At 35.8% G+C, this 16126-nt stretch overlaps 2 protein-coding genes across 2 annotated transcripts; both read right to left on the reverse strand.

The window, feature by feature from the left end:
• Nucleotides 1–686: 686 nt before the first annotated feature.
• LOC128180060 (steroid 17-alpha-hydroxylase/17,20 lyase-like) lies at nucleotides 687–5448 on the reverse strand. Its single transcript, XM_052847869.1, has 11 exons — nucleotides 5352–5448; nucleotides 4615–4767; nucleotides 4438–4515; nucleotides 3983–4081; nucleotides 3792–3885; nucleotides 3520–3675; nucleotides 2990–3201; nucleotides 2709–2840; nucleotides 1869–1970; nucleotides 1450–1581; nucleotides 687–1152 (listed from the first exon to the last, which is right to left on the reverse strand). The coding sequence occupies exons 2-11, from the start codon at nucleotides 4754–4756 to the stop codon at nucleotides 791–793; spliced, it is 1509 nt and encodes a 502-aa protein (XP_052703829.1). The 5' UTR covers nucleotides 4757–4767; nucleotides 5352–5448; the 3' UTR covers nucleotides 687–790.
• Nucleotides 5449–9815: 4367 nt separating this feature from the next.
• Nucleotides 9816–15923, reverse strand: LOC128181210 (uncharacterized). Its single transcript, XM_052849520.1, has 3 exons — nucleotides 15846–15923; nucleotides 15456–15533; nucleotides 9816–11074 (listed from the first exon to the last, which is right to left on the reverse strand). The coding sequence occupies exons 2-3, from the start codon at nucleotides 15521–15523 to the stop codon at nucleotides 10003–10005; spliced, it is 1140 nt and encodes a 379-aa protein (XP_052705480.1). The 5' UTR covers nucleotides 15524–15533; nucleotides 15846–15923; the 3' UTR covers nucleotides 9816–10002.
• Between the last annotated feature and the right edge of the window lie 203 nt (nucleotides 15924–16126).

A 16126-nucleotide genomic window follows, 5' to 3' on the forward strand; every position in this document is an offset into this window, starting at 1 on the left:
TAGTGTCTCTAAAATAATTGTTTATTGAGTGCAATTTTAGATTGTTCCAGCGAGATCATTTTGATGTTCATGTAATTAGCTGTACCCTCTCATTTTGTAAGTGTTAAATCATGGAAAACACTAAACATCTTCTTTTGCAATCTGTGGGGTGTTTTTGATACCAGGATGGTACACATTATAAATGTTGGATCACTGCATGTCATTTTGGGGTGGTATGTGAACTTTGACCCCTGTTTTCTGCAGGAGGGCAGCGCATGTTATGTATCATGACACTATAACAATTTATACATATATATGAATATATTCGTGTTACAAAGTATTTTGCATTTGATCATTACTGTGTGAGAAATTTGTTTTTAACTCATTTTATGATGTAAAGAATGAAGTTGTTTTAACCATCGTAAAAATAGAATTTATAAAAGAAAGAAAAATTATTTTACTTCTCATCTTTTGGAAAAAATTATACTTGTCAAGAGTTTTAGAAAATGAAGTGCGTGAAAGAGATGGGAAATAAAATCCTATACATGTACAGTAGGTATCTTGATGTCTAATTTATTATGTACCTGTACATTGTGTGTACTGTATGTAAATAAAAGTCTCGCACTCTTAGTTGGTTGACTGGCAATACATATATGAACTGATATGACAGGTAATAGTGTGCGATTTGGAACAGACAAGATACTATATTGAGCAAACCAATGTTTAATTTGGAGATAATGACAGAAAAGAATATGAGAAAGTCAGGAAGTTGCACACTATATTATATTATTATATTATATATTATAAATATTCAACAGTTTGCATTTTGGCGGTCTTTCACAACAATTTTATAACTTTTTGGAGCTTCCACGCCAAAGGATAAGGGAATCCCTTCATAACATGGCCGGACTCCCTCCGGAAGGCAGAGTTCCAATCTCTGTAGCAGTGTTGCGCACATCAAAAGTAGTTCAGGTTTAGCCACAGGTTCCCCTAGACAGACCCGGCGCCCCGCAGAGAAGGGGAGGTAACTGTCTGGTTTGGCATTTAGGGTGCCATCTTTCTTAAGGAAACGCGACGGGTCAAATGACTCGGGATTCTTCCAGTGATGAGGATCTCGGTGTATTGCATAGAAGTTCGATAAGACCACTGTCCCCTTTGGAATATCGTATCCTCCTATAAAAAAAAAAATCATACATGAATTTATCACTCAAACCGATTCGTGAGTCAATCAATTTTCCCAAAATAATACATGTACTAGTATCTCAAAGTAGAGCTCCAGTTTCTTTTTTTTTTGTAATTTTCTTTAAACAAACATGCTCTTGTTTAACCACTTCCCGCGTTTGGAAGGTTTGGACACTGAATTTATTGATTTTGTAATTTTGACCTTGTGCTTAAGGAAATATGTGCTATGACATCAGCAATGTTGGTTACCTGTTACCATGTCTATTTTGATCTAATAGCCTTACTCACCGACTTGTGTGTCGCACAACGTGCAGTGAGGAATTCCCAAGGAAGCCGCAGGCGCCAACCTCATCGTTTCATACAAGCAAGCCTCATTGTAAACCAACTTATGTCGGTCCTTCATCGTTAGCTGACGACTACCTGGTCAAAGACAAGCAAGTTCTGAATAACAGCATGAAGTATATTAAGTACCGTCTTGGTCCGTTACAAATTATTATACATGGAATCAAGCGCGTCAAAATGATCGGAACACCAAATATTGTTTGTATAACTCTGGGCAACCGCGATCAAAAGACTCGAACAGAACTATTTTAAACCAATATAGATTAGAAATGACGTTGTCTAACGTCCAAGAAAGCAGTGTGGTCAACTTAGTTTACAGGTTGTTGCAGTATTGAATGGTTATACCGGTATGGCTTAAAACCCACCAATGTTGCCAATTTCCTCCCGACATTTGGCTTGGACGTTTGGGTGTCCTGACATAAAGCACACAAACCAGTCCATGATGGCTTTTGTGGTATCTATTCCCGCTGTCAAATGAGAAAAGAAAATGCCAATAAAATAAATCAGAGAGACACTGAGAGAAACATGTACTTGTTTTTATCTTTTATTTCATTTTTTTTTTATTAAAATGTTATATGTGTTTTCGTTAAAGTACAGTATCCATCTGGAAAGAGAGATAACTCCTACAAAATAAATTGTTACTTAAGGTTAACACTGCTTACAAATATGCTCCACCGCACAGGTGTATAAACCCTTCGATTTTGTTACAACCGATTGCACACCTGAAACTGTGACCGACGTGTAGTACGAGTATGTATTCCCTAGGTTGTCTTAGATTTTGTGCATTTTCTGTTTGTGAATTATCGTAACGCATTGACCTGTATATTTGAGATTACTTTCCTCATGACCTTGAAAAATTGCCGACAATTTGAAAATTTTTTTGCGACCGAGTAACATGGCGATGCAAGATGTACGTCCACACAGGTGAGACCTCTATATTGAAATACTTTGAGCTGTTTAAAGGCCTGTGATTAATATAGGGATTATACGGATAGCTGCGATGAAAGAGAAATATGGCGGACAATGCCGTTTGCGAGTCGTGTACAGCTTCCAGTAAAAGATGGATACCTGTTAAATATGCTGAAATAATGTGTGTTTCATTCTCTAATACCAATACAGATATATCTCTATAAAAATTCTAAATCTATATCTCGTTGAAATTACGGAGAAAAAAAAAACTGCTATAAATTGTCTGCATGTATTACCAAAGAAAATATCCGACACCGTTTGGATCAGATATACGTCATCAAACTCCTCCAAGTCCTCACCCTCGGAGTTGTCGTTTGCTGCCTCGTGTTTGGCGATCAGGAGACTGTCTATCAAATCTCGGTTGATGCCTGGAATTCAGATTTCAATTTCGTGACATCAATAGGGTTCATTCTTATAGGCAAATAGCCACCAAGAAACCCCTAATAATGTACCTCATCATATGAATAAGTAATATATTTTTGTGTTTGTTATAAGTTGCAGATTAATAAGAACATACCAGGACTGAAGGATTCCTTATGCCTGTTGTATTTTTGCGTGATGAAGGAGAACATCTTTTCTTTCATTCTCACTAGGTTTTTGAATTTAGCGGTTTCATAAACGTGCGCAAGGAAAGGCACAAGATCTTCCAAAGAGCCCGCGCCAAAGTCCACCACAAACCGATCATAAATTTCCAAAAATTCTCTCACTTCCGGGTCATCTGGGGGTCTCCTATTGTCAAGGTCATGGACTTTTTATTAGGCATTTCATGAAGTTAATTGATGTTGGTTTTAATGTACATTTTATATAAATGTTTCAAAGCGATAAATATTTGACCATTTTAAAAATGTCATTTGAAAGTCAGGTACGACAATTGTTCAATAAGATATTCGATGGTTCAGTAATGTTAACGACTGATAAAAACAAAAATGTAAATAAAAGTGACATTTATTGAGTTTTTCAGATTGTAAAACAGATTCAAAAATAGATTTTCATTTTGGTTTGAAATGCAAGTTAATTATGATTACAGAATATAAGTTAAATACACACCGTTCTCCAAAGCAGACAGTGTAAAGTTGATGGAAAACCATCAAACTGATATACTGTTTCGGTTCAAATGGTCCCGTTTCTTTCACCATTCTATCCATAAACTTTGACATATTCTCTTGAATCATGTCCTCTAGCAGACTTCCATGAAGATAATGTCTGTAAGAAATTTGTAAGCTAAGAAGGGTGTGATCGAAGATACTGGAGTTGTTCATATTCAACACAAGTTAAATGATGTTTTTTTTTGTCGTTCAAGTTGAAATAGAGTTCTTTACCGTAGAGCTTTGGCTGCAATTTTTCGATGAATCCTCCACATTGGGGAATAGTTAGCAAAGGCAATGTCTTTGCCACCATCAGTGAACATAATTCCTAAATATTTGAAAAAAAAAATACCCTTCAAGAACACAGAAAGTATGAAAATATTGCTCTTCAATACAAAAAGCTCTGTTAAAAAATTATTTTTTACCGGAAGTTATTTGGTATCGTCCGGCGAAGTCTTCCGCTCTCTGAACGAATGCTTCGTTCACCACCTCGATGGTGTTCAGGAAAATCCAGGTTACAGGGCCTAGACATAAATACAAACCTTTCCTCATATTGGTATTTATATCATCGTCCATATTTCCTTGATTGATATATATGTGTCCAATTCATAGTTATATATTCAGTTTTTACATAAATTAAAGGATGTTAGATGGTCAACGAATTTAGGAAGCAGACCTGCCTTAAAATTATGAAAATGATATTTTTTACCATTAAATATTATTTCGTAGAGAAAATTTCCGAATATTTTAATTTTGAACACTTTTTTATACATGTATTTATCTTTACACTAAGCACTTTGTGTAAAGAAAATTTATATACTGATTGACTGAAAATAGTCACAACCATCCAACTCTATCAAAAATAGTGATCAGTAAATACCAAACGATACATTGATGACCGGCCCGTATTTATCCACCATTTTGAAGACCTTCCTGTGTGGGTCCCGGGAGGTGTAAACTATTAAAAAAAATGGTTTTGTAATTTTTTAAAAAATTGAAAATCTTTAACACAATCGAGTGAGATGAGTCTTTCCGTTCCTATTTACCTTTAACTGACCTTGAACATTTCCAATGATAGGGACACACGGTGGGCCGGGCGGCAGACGATATTTCAGTCGCTTGATGACGTAATACGATAGAAGACCGAAACAAACGCCCACCAGTACCGTTTGCCAATTTAAAGAAATGTTCATCATCATTTTCCCATACCCTGAAATCAAGTACCAAGGAATTTTACTTTTTACGTGCAATTACAAAGCAAGAAAATTTAATTGTTCATTATGTTTCTCAGTTAAAGGAGGACTAAAATACGAGAACCCTGTTTGTCCTAAAAAGAGTATTTCCCAATTCACTGAAAAAAAAAATACAATGACATCATTTATTCAAATTTAATTTATTTATTTTGCAAGCCAAAAGAAAATCAATTCGCCAATTTGTGGGGAAAAGGCGGCCATTGCTTTTCTATATTGTAAATTTTAAATGAATTCTGTATATTTAGGAAAAAAAGTGGAATGCCCCCCCCCCCCCCCCACTCAATGCTACGACCTGTGCCTCAGGACTCTTGTGGGGATGAATCACAAAATAGCTATGTTGGTATTGACATGTATCTTGTATATACCACCGTACGTGCGCGTAGATAAATAGATAAAGGGAATGTTGAAATACATGTACATGTATCTACGCACAGTGCTTGTAAAGACCACTCAAGTTAAAATTAGAGCATTTTAGAAAACTTAACTTAGTTATGTAGTTAACAGAAATAGAATAGAAAACCAGTTTCTATATATTGCTTACCAACTAGAAATATCTGCCGACGAATATTTCGGGACGATGCTGCTTATTTCCAAGTCTGGTCTCGTATGTTGTATGGAAGGGTAGCTGGAACACAAATTCCAGGTAAATCCTTGACCTACTTAACGGGTCATTGTTTGACTGTTTGTTCAAGGTTATTAATATTGTGTTTGCGTCCACTAGAATTATAATTATTTATAAAAAGTACTATTTACTTAGTTTACAAATATTTACTTGTGTATTGGCAAGCATGCAAACAGTTTGCAGTATAGAAGATACATTTAAAGTCAAAATATGAAGTGGAACTTTACAAAGCTTAATGGTACAGGCCAAATTTTACCTTAGTACTTTATATATACTATAGAAATATAGGAAAATGTTCAAATTTTAAAGCCAATTTTTGCTATCTGTAAGTGTAATGAAGAGAATTCCAGGAACTGTGTTTTACAAAAGAACTTTCAACAAAGTCGTAAATACATGTACATGTATTTTCACTCTCTTGGAATCATCTTTGACGAACAAAACTTATTTTATAAAACCATTAATTTACCCTTATTTTGATTTCTATAATCTTATTTTACAGCCATTAAATTCAAATATTGATTACTTTGTGATCAATAAGCATTCATTAATTTGGTCGTAAGTCGTAAGTTTTTTGTAAAGCGCAGTTAATTTGTTAAGGGACACCTCCATATTCTGACGTACTTCCTATCGATATAAGCAATAAAATAAAGTAAAATTTTACAATTTTTTCTTTTTAGAAAATTCTAACCCAAAAGCGTGAAAACTGTGCCGGATGACATTTTGGCACCCGCTTAGGATGCAGTTTCGTAAATATTGATATATACCAAATGATAGACCACTGCCTAAAAAGTATATATAACCACTTGAGTTTATAGTGTGTCTCGCTTGACAAGCGAGATACATGTATTTACCTTTGAAAATTATTATCCCATAGGAAAATAACAATTCCCATACAGGAAATAATATTTTCATTCGGGAAGTATTAACATTCCTATAAGATTTTCTAAAAATTCTACAGAAATTATATTTCTTATAGAAGAAATTATTTCCGATAGGAATATTATTCAGGCAGGTACAATGTAGTTTTCCTATAGGAGATTAAGACTTCCTAACGGATTTTAAAATCGTATGGGAGTTTTTTGCAATTATATTCCTATCGGAATTTAAATTCCTACAGGAAGCTCCTTTGTTTCAGTAGGAAATTCGAAATATTCGATAGAAAAATTGTTTCCCTATAGGAAAAGTTATTTTCTTGTAGGAATTTATTTTTCAAAGGTAAATAAATATCTCGCCTTACAGGCAGGTGAAATACATCAATAACAAAAGTGGATATTATAATAAACTCTTTGAGCAATTGCCGATAGATGTACTTTAGACGAATTCAGAAATGCCACCTTGGCACTGGTATAATTATCCGACAGAGTGTTCGAAGCGCAAACGGTCAGAGCGTTAACTACGAATATGCAGTTCATAAGGTCAAATCCTGCTGGGGCTTTTAAATCTTTTTTCCTCAAATTTGTAAAACATAGTTTTTGATCAAAATTTGTAAAATTTAAAAAATTCTAAACGGATAAAAGTATTTCGATAACTTTGTAGTTTCATCCACATTAATATCGACAGGTGTCTCAAAATTCATTAATTACCTTCCTAGTTTCAAACTTTACAATAAATCAAGGGCCACATATATCAATGTTTAAAAAAAATCTAACCTGTTTAAATGCGACTGTGCATAAAGTAAAATCCCGCAAAGTTTCGATCGATATACAGAAGAAAAAAACTATCAAGAACATCGACCATATTTACATAAACCTAAAGAAAAGGATTATGAAATTTCTGTATTAAAATGATGCAATGAATTTAAGACGGCTCGATGATTGAGGTCAATTTTAGACTATATTGATCTCCTTTAGAAGAAGATCTCTATATTAAAAAGTATAGGAAAATACTCAAATTGTAACGGTGGAATATATGGATTTTTTATTAGTGCAGAATAGACATTTTTTCGGCCTAGGCTTTTTTCTGTGTAAAATTGTTCAAATGGAGAAACTATCTAAATTACATGTATATATTTTTGATTGTTTGTTTTGGTGCATGATTCAATTATATAATTATGCTTCAATATAGCCGTTAAATTTTTGAGCATCCGTGTTTGAAAATCGGAAGCGCATTATATGAAGAGAATCACTCGAATGTGTAATAATTTTTGCTTCTGGATTGTTACCAAATTGTCATATTAAGTTATTAAGTACTCAGATACAATTGAAGCCTCAAAAAATGATTGGTTTTTTTTTTTTTTTTTTTTTTTTTTTTTGTTTTTTTTTTTTTTTGTTTACCATATTTTGCTTGTAAAGGACGAAGGGAGTGCACGGTTACTTTCGAGTTTAACTACTACACCCCTGCGAATGTTATTGTCATTTAAATTTTAGACCACGTGGTTTTATTTGACCCTTTCAGTTTCGCAGTAAAAATCCTGCCTCGTGTTTATAGTCTATTTTATAGAATCTAGGTACTTGTTGTCAAATATGAATTCTAGACGTATATTGATTTTAAACTTTATTTTCATTAATTGGTGGATAAAAAGTGTTCTAGAAATAAATGTGACAATACAAAAATAGTTTTTTATCTGCTGTTGCAACAATTAACATGCGTAGTAGAGATCCCCCATAGGAATTAATTTTCGATCCGCGCCTGACCTAGTAATAACATCAATAGTGAAAGAGACTACACTATTTTATGCAGTATGTTCCTTGAAAATGGCTCGATATACTGAATTTTTATGCAAAACATTCACCCATTATTTTTTTTAAAAACATAGTATTGCACACCACAAGCATCAAACATGGCTATGATTTTATTTAGCAACCCAATGTTTATATTTTCAACCACTCTACACGTGGTTGAACACGAACGATAACTCTGTTCTGAATATCATCGTTAAATTTAAATTACCGCTAGATTGTGAAATAAGACATACATCTTAAAAGATTTTGATGTTTTAACATAAATCAAAGTATGATATGATATGAAAATTGACCAGTTCTTACGTATTTTGAGAATATTATCCGAACACTTATACTTCCGCTCGAAATTTCACAGGAACTGAACAAATCTCGGTGAAGTCTCGTGAACTTTCATTCGAGCACCTCTGGATTTATAACACATTCGCAGGGGTGTACTAGTATGCTCTTTAATAACCTGTTTATTCGCCGGAACAAACAGGTCACATACTCAGAACACTTTAGGATCTGTAATACATGATCCAAAGGCAATACGTCATCCCTATTAGGTCAAAGAATAGCATGCTATTTAGTCGTTAATCTCTTTCAAAAATTTACGCTTAGTCATTCTTCTAGATATGTCATGCACGTGGTGTCTGCCCTCTCGGACACGTGACTTTTCCCCGGGTACTCCGGCATCCCCCCACTTCATTGACCCCCTTGTGCTGAGAGATATTAAAATTAATAAGATGTAGAATCTGTTTATCAATCGTTGTAAAAATAAATAAAATACAGTTGTTTTGGTGCAAAAATGTATGACTATTTTCACGCCTCTAATCTTGCATTTAATATCAAAACACATTTAGTTTAAGAGGGCAGGATGGCTGTGGCCATTTATATACTTTATTAATCTCCTTTAGAAGAGATGCTATGTATATAAATGAAGTAAAATATCAAAACTTTAAAGGTAAAACATGAAGAATTTTCCTTTCAAAATAGATAGTTTATGGCGATAAAAGTCGCATCTAAAATGTTGACCACCCAGGGTCCTTAAATGGGGGATCATGGTAACTAAGAAACGAACCTGCTTTTAAAAACCTGTTGCATGTTACTTACAATTAAGGCTTAATTAAGACAGGATTTTATTATGCATCACTCGATGTTTCCAAAATTAGTTTGATTATCATAATTATTCATTGTTACCTATGAGTGGATATGCTCCAATAAATCTTTAACCTTTTAACCTATTCACTTCTCTAAACTACATGTTATAAGTCAACACACAACATCTATTAATAGTCTGTCCCAAGTTATTGCTTCCATCAATTTGATGATTTTTAATTAAAATGCACATACCTGTGAAAGAAATACAGTTGAAATCGATAAAAGGGAATATATCAAAAAATATTTTCATTAAGCAGGCATCATTTTTCACTCATAAATGTTCAGCGGAAAAAAAATTCTTACGGAGATTTATAATGGGAAATGTTTACATCTTTTCTCCATTTGGAAGTACTCGGGATACCTCGCGCAATTTTTCAACGGTATCATCCGGGCTTCTTATTAATGGCTGATGCAATGCAAAATCCCCGTAGACTTTCTATTTTTGGATGTGTATTGAAACCTGAAGCGGTAGAGGGGGCGTTTCAAAACAGATAATCTGGACATTTTCATATATAAGTGGATGAACGTAGTTTAAGCACAAAGGTATCTAAGTGGTGGAAGCAAAAACTCGGGACATAGTATAAAACCTGTTAAACGTTTCATCACTAGATGCAACCCATCTACAAATTTTGATAAATTTGACAATTAGTTACTTTTTTTCAAAATACTAAATCTATTCATACTTTAAAAAATAAGTCACATAAAGCATGGCTGATATGGTGTCCATATCCATATTTATTTTCAATGTTCTAAAAAAAGCGGCGACCTCCAAGTGGACCGCCAAGCGATGAGCGAAGAGAACTGAGACTACTGAATCTGTCGTCATCATCGTCGTCGAGGCTAAGCTGTGGCGTAGGAAGGAGGGGACTTATTGCATTGTCATCGTTATTGTCAAGTCGCAATGTCGCTGCAGCATTTCTCAGCCCTTGCAGACCATTGCTCAATGCTCCTCGTCCGAACATATTTTCATAATTATTGTCGTCATCAACTGATCCAAATCTTTGGCTGAGCGAGGTTCGTCCGAGACCTAGAGATCTCAACCCAAGCCTGTCGGGTCGGCTCCAATTGTCGTCGTCGTTGTTCATCCAAGGATTACGGAACATTCTGCCCATGGCACCTCTTGATCTGGAGAAAGGAGATCTCCAATCATTATCATCATCATCTCCTGTAAGTCCGCCAAGCGGGCCTCCTCTTGCTAGCCTCCTTCCTCTGTTCATCACCGAGGTGGCCCAGTTGTCATCATCATCTCCTCTCATTCTGCCAAACAGGCCTCCTCTTGCTAGCCTCCTTCCTCTGTTCATCACCGAGGTGGCCCAGTTGTCATCATCATCTCCTCTCATTCTGCCAAACAGGCCGTCTCTTGCTAGCCTCCTTCCTCTGTTCATCACCGAAGTGGCCCAGTTGTCATCATCGTCTCGTCTCATTCTGCCAAACATGCCTCCTCTTGATAGCCTCCTTCCTCTGTTCATCACCGAAGTGGCCCAGTTGTCATCATCATCTCCTCTCATTCTGCCAAACAGGCCTCCTCTTGCTAGCCTCCTTCCTCTGTTCATCACTGAAGTGTACCAATTGTCACTGTCGTCATCCAAGTATAAACCTCTTCTTAGCCCTCTCGTGAGCCCCCTGGTAGCTAATTGTCCTCTTCGGACTAGGGGTGATCTGGTTCTTCTGAGCAGTGACCCGGAACGTAACCAGTCGTTGTCGTCGTCCAAGCGTAGCGGGTTGATGAGCCTTGGTGCGCGACGAATACCTCTCGCGAAAGGTCCTCGCAGTGTATAGGGATTGTCATCTATATCACCTAGACGCAAGGCAGAAGGAAATCTGAAATACAAACCAGAGGTTCAACTTCAGAATTATTAAATATAGCTGTTGTGTTTCAAGACGAAACAACATACATGTTCTTTAAAGGGACTTGGCCACGATTTGACTTAAAATTTTATTTTTCCATTTTCAATATTTACACTGATAAATATAGACGTTTATAATGCTATGTTAAAATATTAAATAAGTTTTAATTGTTTTTTACATGCCATATTGTCTAAGAAATGGTTATTCTCTACATTACATTTTTTGTAAACAAAGACTCGAGCTTTGTTTACATAACAATCAATTCATACCTCTGTGTCTCGCCTGTAACTTGACTTTAACATTCAATATTTTGATCAATCATTTAAAATGCACAAGTAAACCATTTTATACATAAAAAGTAAAAAAAAAAATTTGATCTCAAATCGTGTCCAAGTCCCTTTAAAATCACAGTCATGCCTTGCACATCTTTTACGACATATAAAACACCGCGTAGATGGAGCCTCATACCAAAGCTCATGTCCTTCAACAGTTCATTATTGTATTGCAAACCATGGCATAATTAGCGGGATTGAATGATGTGTGTAGATGTATACGTTAAAATATTACAAGGATAAAGTATATTTTGAGATGTCAAAATCCATGAGAATACCATACCATATCGTAAAAGTCAGGACATCAGCTTATTATATACAATGCAAATGCATGCAAAATATAACGCTATACATTTTGCTTCTATAATACAATGTTGGGAAAGCAAATTCCTACATGAAAAACAAATAATTAATTGTATGTAAACAAATAGAACGTAAAGAATCACTAGTATATTACAAAAGACTTGACCTATAGGGCCGGTATTGGTTTCTGTCTTTACTAATTGCATATCGATTTCCGTTCCACTTCTTGATTTCTAGTTCTCATAATATATAGTGATTGAAAAAAAAATTCACATTCGTTGTCTGAACAGTATGAGTTATGAACGATTTTTTTCTTAATGATCTTTAGATAAATTTTATTTTCAGTTTACTCTCTATAATACGATACAGGCACTCTACATGCGTTTATATACAAAATCGAAAGTCTCGCACGACGCGATTTTAAGGTTCGCAAACCCTTTGACTCTTTGCGACAAATAATGAACGTCGCCTTAGTTTTCCAACAGAACTAACAGGAAGAGTAATCTTTGCATATGTAGAAGGATTTTATGGTGTTCCGATGGGGCCACTTCGACCTTCGCACTTTCGCCTTTAGGTCGAGGTGCGAGAGTGCGAAGTTGCGACGGCGAAAGTGCGAAGGTGCGACGGCGAAGGAGCGAAAGTGCGAAGATGCGACGGCGAAGCGCGAAGATGCGAAGGCGAAAGTGCGAAGTTGCGAAGGCGAAGAAGCGATACCATTATCGCACCTTCGCCATCGCAACTTCGCACTCTCGCCTTCGCCTTTTTTATAATTGTTGAGCTCTCTATCGTTTAAAGACAATTTTAGCTGTACAAAAGGACATCTGAGGCAGACGATGAACTTTTTAGAATTTATTTTCAACAGCCTGCGCAGATCCATAACTTTTTCCGGGGGGGGGGGGGGTCGATGGATAATTAAATTTGCCGGGGTGGGGGGTGTGGCATATTTTGGAGAGTTTTAATCATATATAATTGATAAAATTTAAATTTTCCGGGGGATGGGATCCGGACCCTCTCTCTCCCTTTACTGCATGTGTGAAGTTATTGATATTGAATTTACCTGGGGGCCCCTCTCCCCCTCTAGATCCATACATGAGCAAGGAGTGTCGCATTATGAAATTAGAATAATATTGTGTTTGATCCATGGTAAACAGACGGCTGGTAAGTGACAGGAGTCTGGAAGTGCATATGTATACATTATGGCGGACATTACATTTTATGTGGAGTGTAAAGATTATGCATAACCAGCACTGGTAAACATATATGTCACATACACATTAAAATATTTATAAATATTCATTGTAAGCACAATGGCCTAGTGCATGCGTACCAATAATATCATGGATTAATCGGAAAACCTTGGCGAGTACGCTGCCTGCATCAAATTCTATGTAATCGACTGAGACTTTCTGAATGCTATAAAAAAAAGGCGAAGGCGAAAGTGCGAAGTTGCGAAGGCGAGAGTGCGAAGTTGCGAAGGCGAAGGAGCGATAGTAGTATCGCTCCTTCGCCCCTTCGCACTTTCGCCATCGCAACTTCGCGCTTCGCCGTCGCATCTTCGCACTTTCGCTCCTTCGCCGTCGCATTCTCGCACTTTCGCCTTCGCAACTTCGCACTCTCGCATCTTCGACCTAAAGGCGAAAGCGCGAAGGTCGAAGTGGCCCCATCGGAACACCATAGGATTTTCACAAGGCGTTCGAACACATCATCATTCACTGTACATTGTACATTCAACTGAAATCTTCTCAAATTAACAGCTGCATCCTTGGTATAAGGGGACGTACCTGATGCCGAAATGGCAGTGGGGCGGAAAACTCAACTGACCTACCCCCATTTTAGTCTAATCTGTAAACCATTCTCCCGCATTTTTGGCATAAAATGTCACCACTGCACACGTTCTTTGCAAAGAGTGAACTGCATCTACTCTGCAGTACCTCTCCCATAATTATAAAATTTCCTAAAGATGTTCTGGAAAGCCAAACGCAACAGTTTTTGCTCAGCGTGATTTTTGGGAGTTGATTTTAATCAACTCTCCTATGCAGTTATTCTGGCAAACCGGAACTGAAACAGTGTTTAGACCTAAGCACAAATCATCATCGCTGACAAGACTTAGTTCTTGAAAATAATCGATAAATTCGATGTAATGTATCAGAAACATTGTTTATTTTCAATAAAACTTATTCATAAATACCCTAAAAATAGATTTTAAATACTGTGGTTTCATCAATATTCGTTGAATACCAATTTTCGTGGATTTCGTTGTTAAGTTGATCCACGAAATTGAATGTTCATTGAAGTGCAATTTTTCTTAACATTTTGTATTGATAAGGGTCATTGGCCACGAATTTACGTATCCTTGAAACTGTGATTTTCACTTCATCCACGAAAATTGATGCCCTCGAATATTAATGAAACCACAGTAGTACGAACAATTTAGATATTTTTGCAGTCGTATGTATTCCTACGCCAGAGTTCAATATAATCTTGTTCAATCATCGGCTTTCTCCGTAAATCTCCGACAAGCAGAGAGTCATTCTCTGTTTAGAGGTCGTGTCATCAAGCTACCACGTGACCTAGTGTTGGCAGAGTTGTCGGAGATTTACATCAATATCTTTAATTCAAAGAGCAAATGTGCATTTATGGAAGAAGATCGAAGTTAAATATACAAAATGCACAATTCTCCAAAAAAAAAAAAAATAAGACAGTGTTTACAAATGCTGTTGATTTAAAAAGAAAGAAAGCGTATAGCCACAGATGGAATCGAACCAGGGCACACAACACATCATTTGTTACATATAGTCAGCAGTTTAACCTGTTGAGCTCTCCAGAACTTAAACTTTTCGATGTAAATATATACCACAATGATAGAAATTAGTTTCCGAAATTTTTGTCGGTTTTTTTGCAAAATTCGATCCCAGGGCCGAGGTGCACCTAAAATTCTTTATCTATTCCTTTGAGCAAAAAACTGTCAAATTATCTGGAGATTATCTCGGCCAAAATCATGCAGAAATATACCATGTTACTGAGAAAATGCTCTTTAAACCAACTTTGAAGATTAATAATAAAATTGCAAGAGCAAATTTAGATATATATATATATACGTTAGAAAATAACAAAAAACTTTGATTTTCACGAGTGATCTTTCCCGGGAAATCCATCTCCCCTATAGGTCAATTCTTTTGTAATTCACAATAGTTCCTTTCACTTCACAGACTGAAATTACGAAATATCATAATACTTTTAGTGTAAATTTTGCAATTCCCTTTACTTCCATGCCCTTCATGTATGAAACACACACATTGTTGTTACTGTATTATATCGACTTTCGTTAGAAATAGAGATGGGAAAACTAAATGGAAGTTGATAATGCTATCGTCTTCTTTTCCTCCCCCCCCCCCTTTTTCTTATTTTTTTTTTTGCACGAACAATTACAAGCTTTATCTCTCTACATGTATTAACAAAATCTTCAAGCGCGTATCAGATAAATATAAATCTTTCTTATTTAAGCTTTCTGTATTACATTTACGTGTACATGAAGGTGTATCTATTAGCTGGCGAACTAAACATTATTAAAAGGAGGGATTAATGCTTTTATAACCACTAACACAACTAAAGATTATGTTTGCCGTCAAAGTGGCACCCCCATGCCCACAAACCATCCACACCCACAAAACCCACACAACTCCCCTTTACATAATTAAATAATTTCATCTAATTATTACCTCCTCAATGACAGCTGCGCACTGGCAACTGATACTAAAAGCACCAACCCCAAACAAACCGTCCTCATATTGGAGACTCTGAAAATAATAAACAATATAATTAAACAAGGGTTTAGACATCAGCTCTAGAAACCAAATTAAATTGGCAAATCTTTATTCCTTGCAGCAAAAACAAAAGTATATACATTGAATACGATCAAGAAAATATTATTAAAAATTACGATAAATAAATATTCGTTCTGAAATCGGTATGATCAAAGATATTTAGTTTTATATAATAAGAAAACGGAAAAATTATAAATTCTATAATCTTAAGCACAATTTTTTTTTACAATAGTAAAACTATGAATAGATAACATGGAGTCTGAAGACTTGCAGTAGGATTTTTACCTATAATTAAGATCCCTTGACGATAGAAAGGTGTCGAGTCCCGGGTCCCTCTGAAGACGCCGAGTGACAGTCACCAGTCTTTAATACATCTTGCTGACAGTACTTATCTGAACCCGGCGTTTGACCGATGCATGTAAGTCAATTTCAATGAACTCGTCAATCAAGGATCGTTCTACACAAAGTGTGTAATAGAGCGTCTTGTTCGTGTAACAAAACTTTTTTTTCTGCCATGGATGAAGATTGATTGGTGATTTTACCTTAACCATCGATGTAGGGGTTGG

Source organism: Crassostrea angulata, chromosome 4, assembly GCF_025612915.1.
Source record: "Crassostrea angulata isolate pt1a10 chromosome 4, ASM2561291v2, whole genome shotgun sequence".
Taxonomy (NCBI): Eukaryota; Metazoa; Mollusca; class Bivalvia; order Ostreida; family Ostreidae; genus Magallana; species Magallana angulata.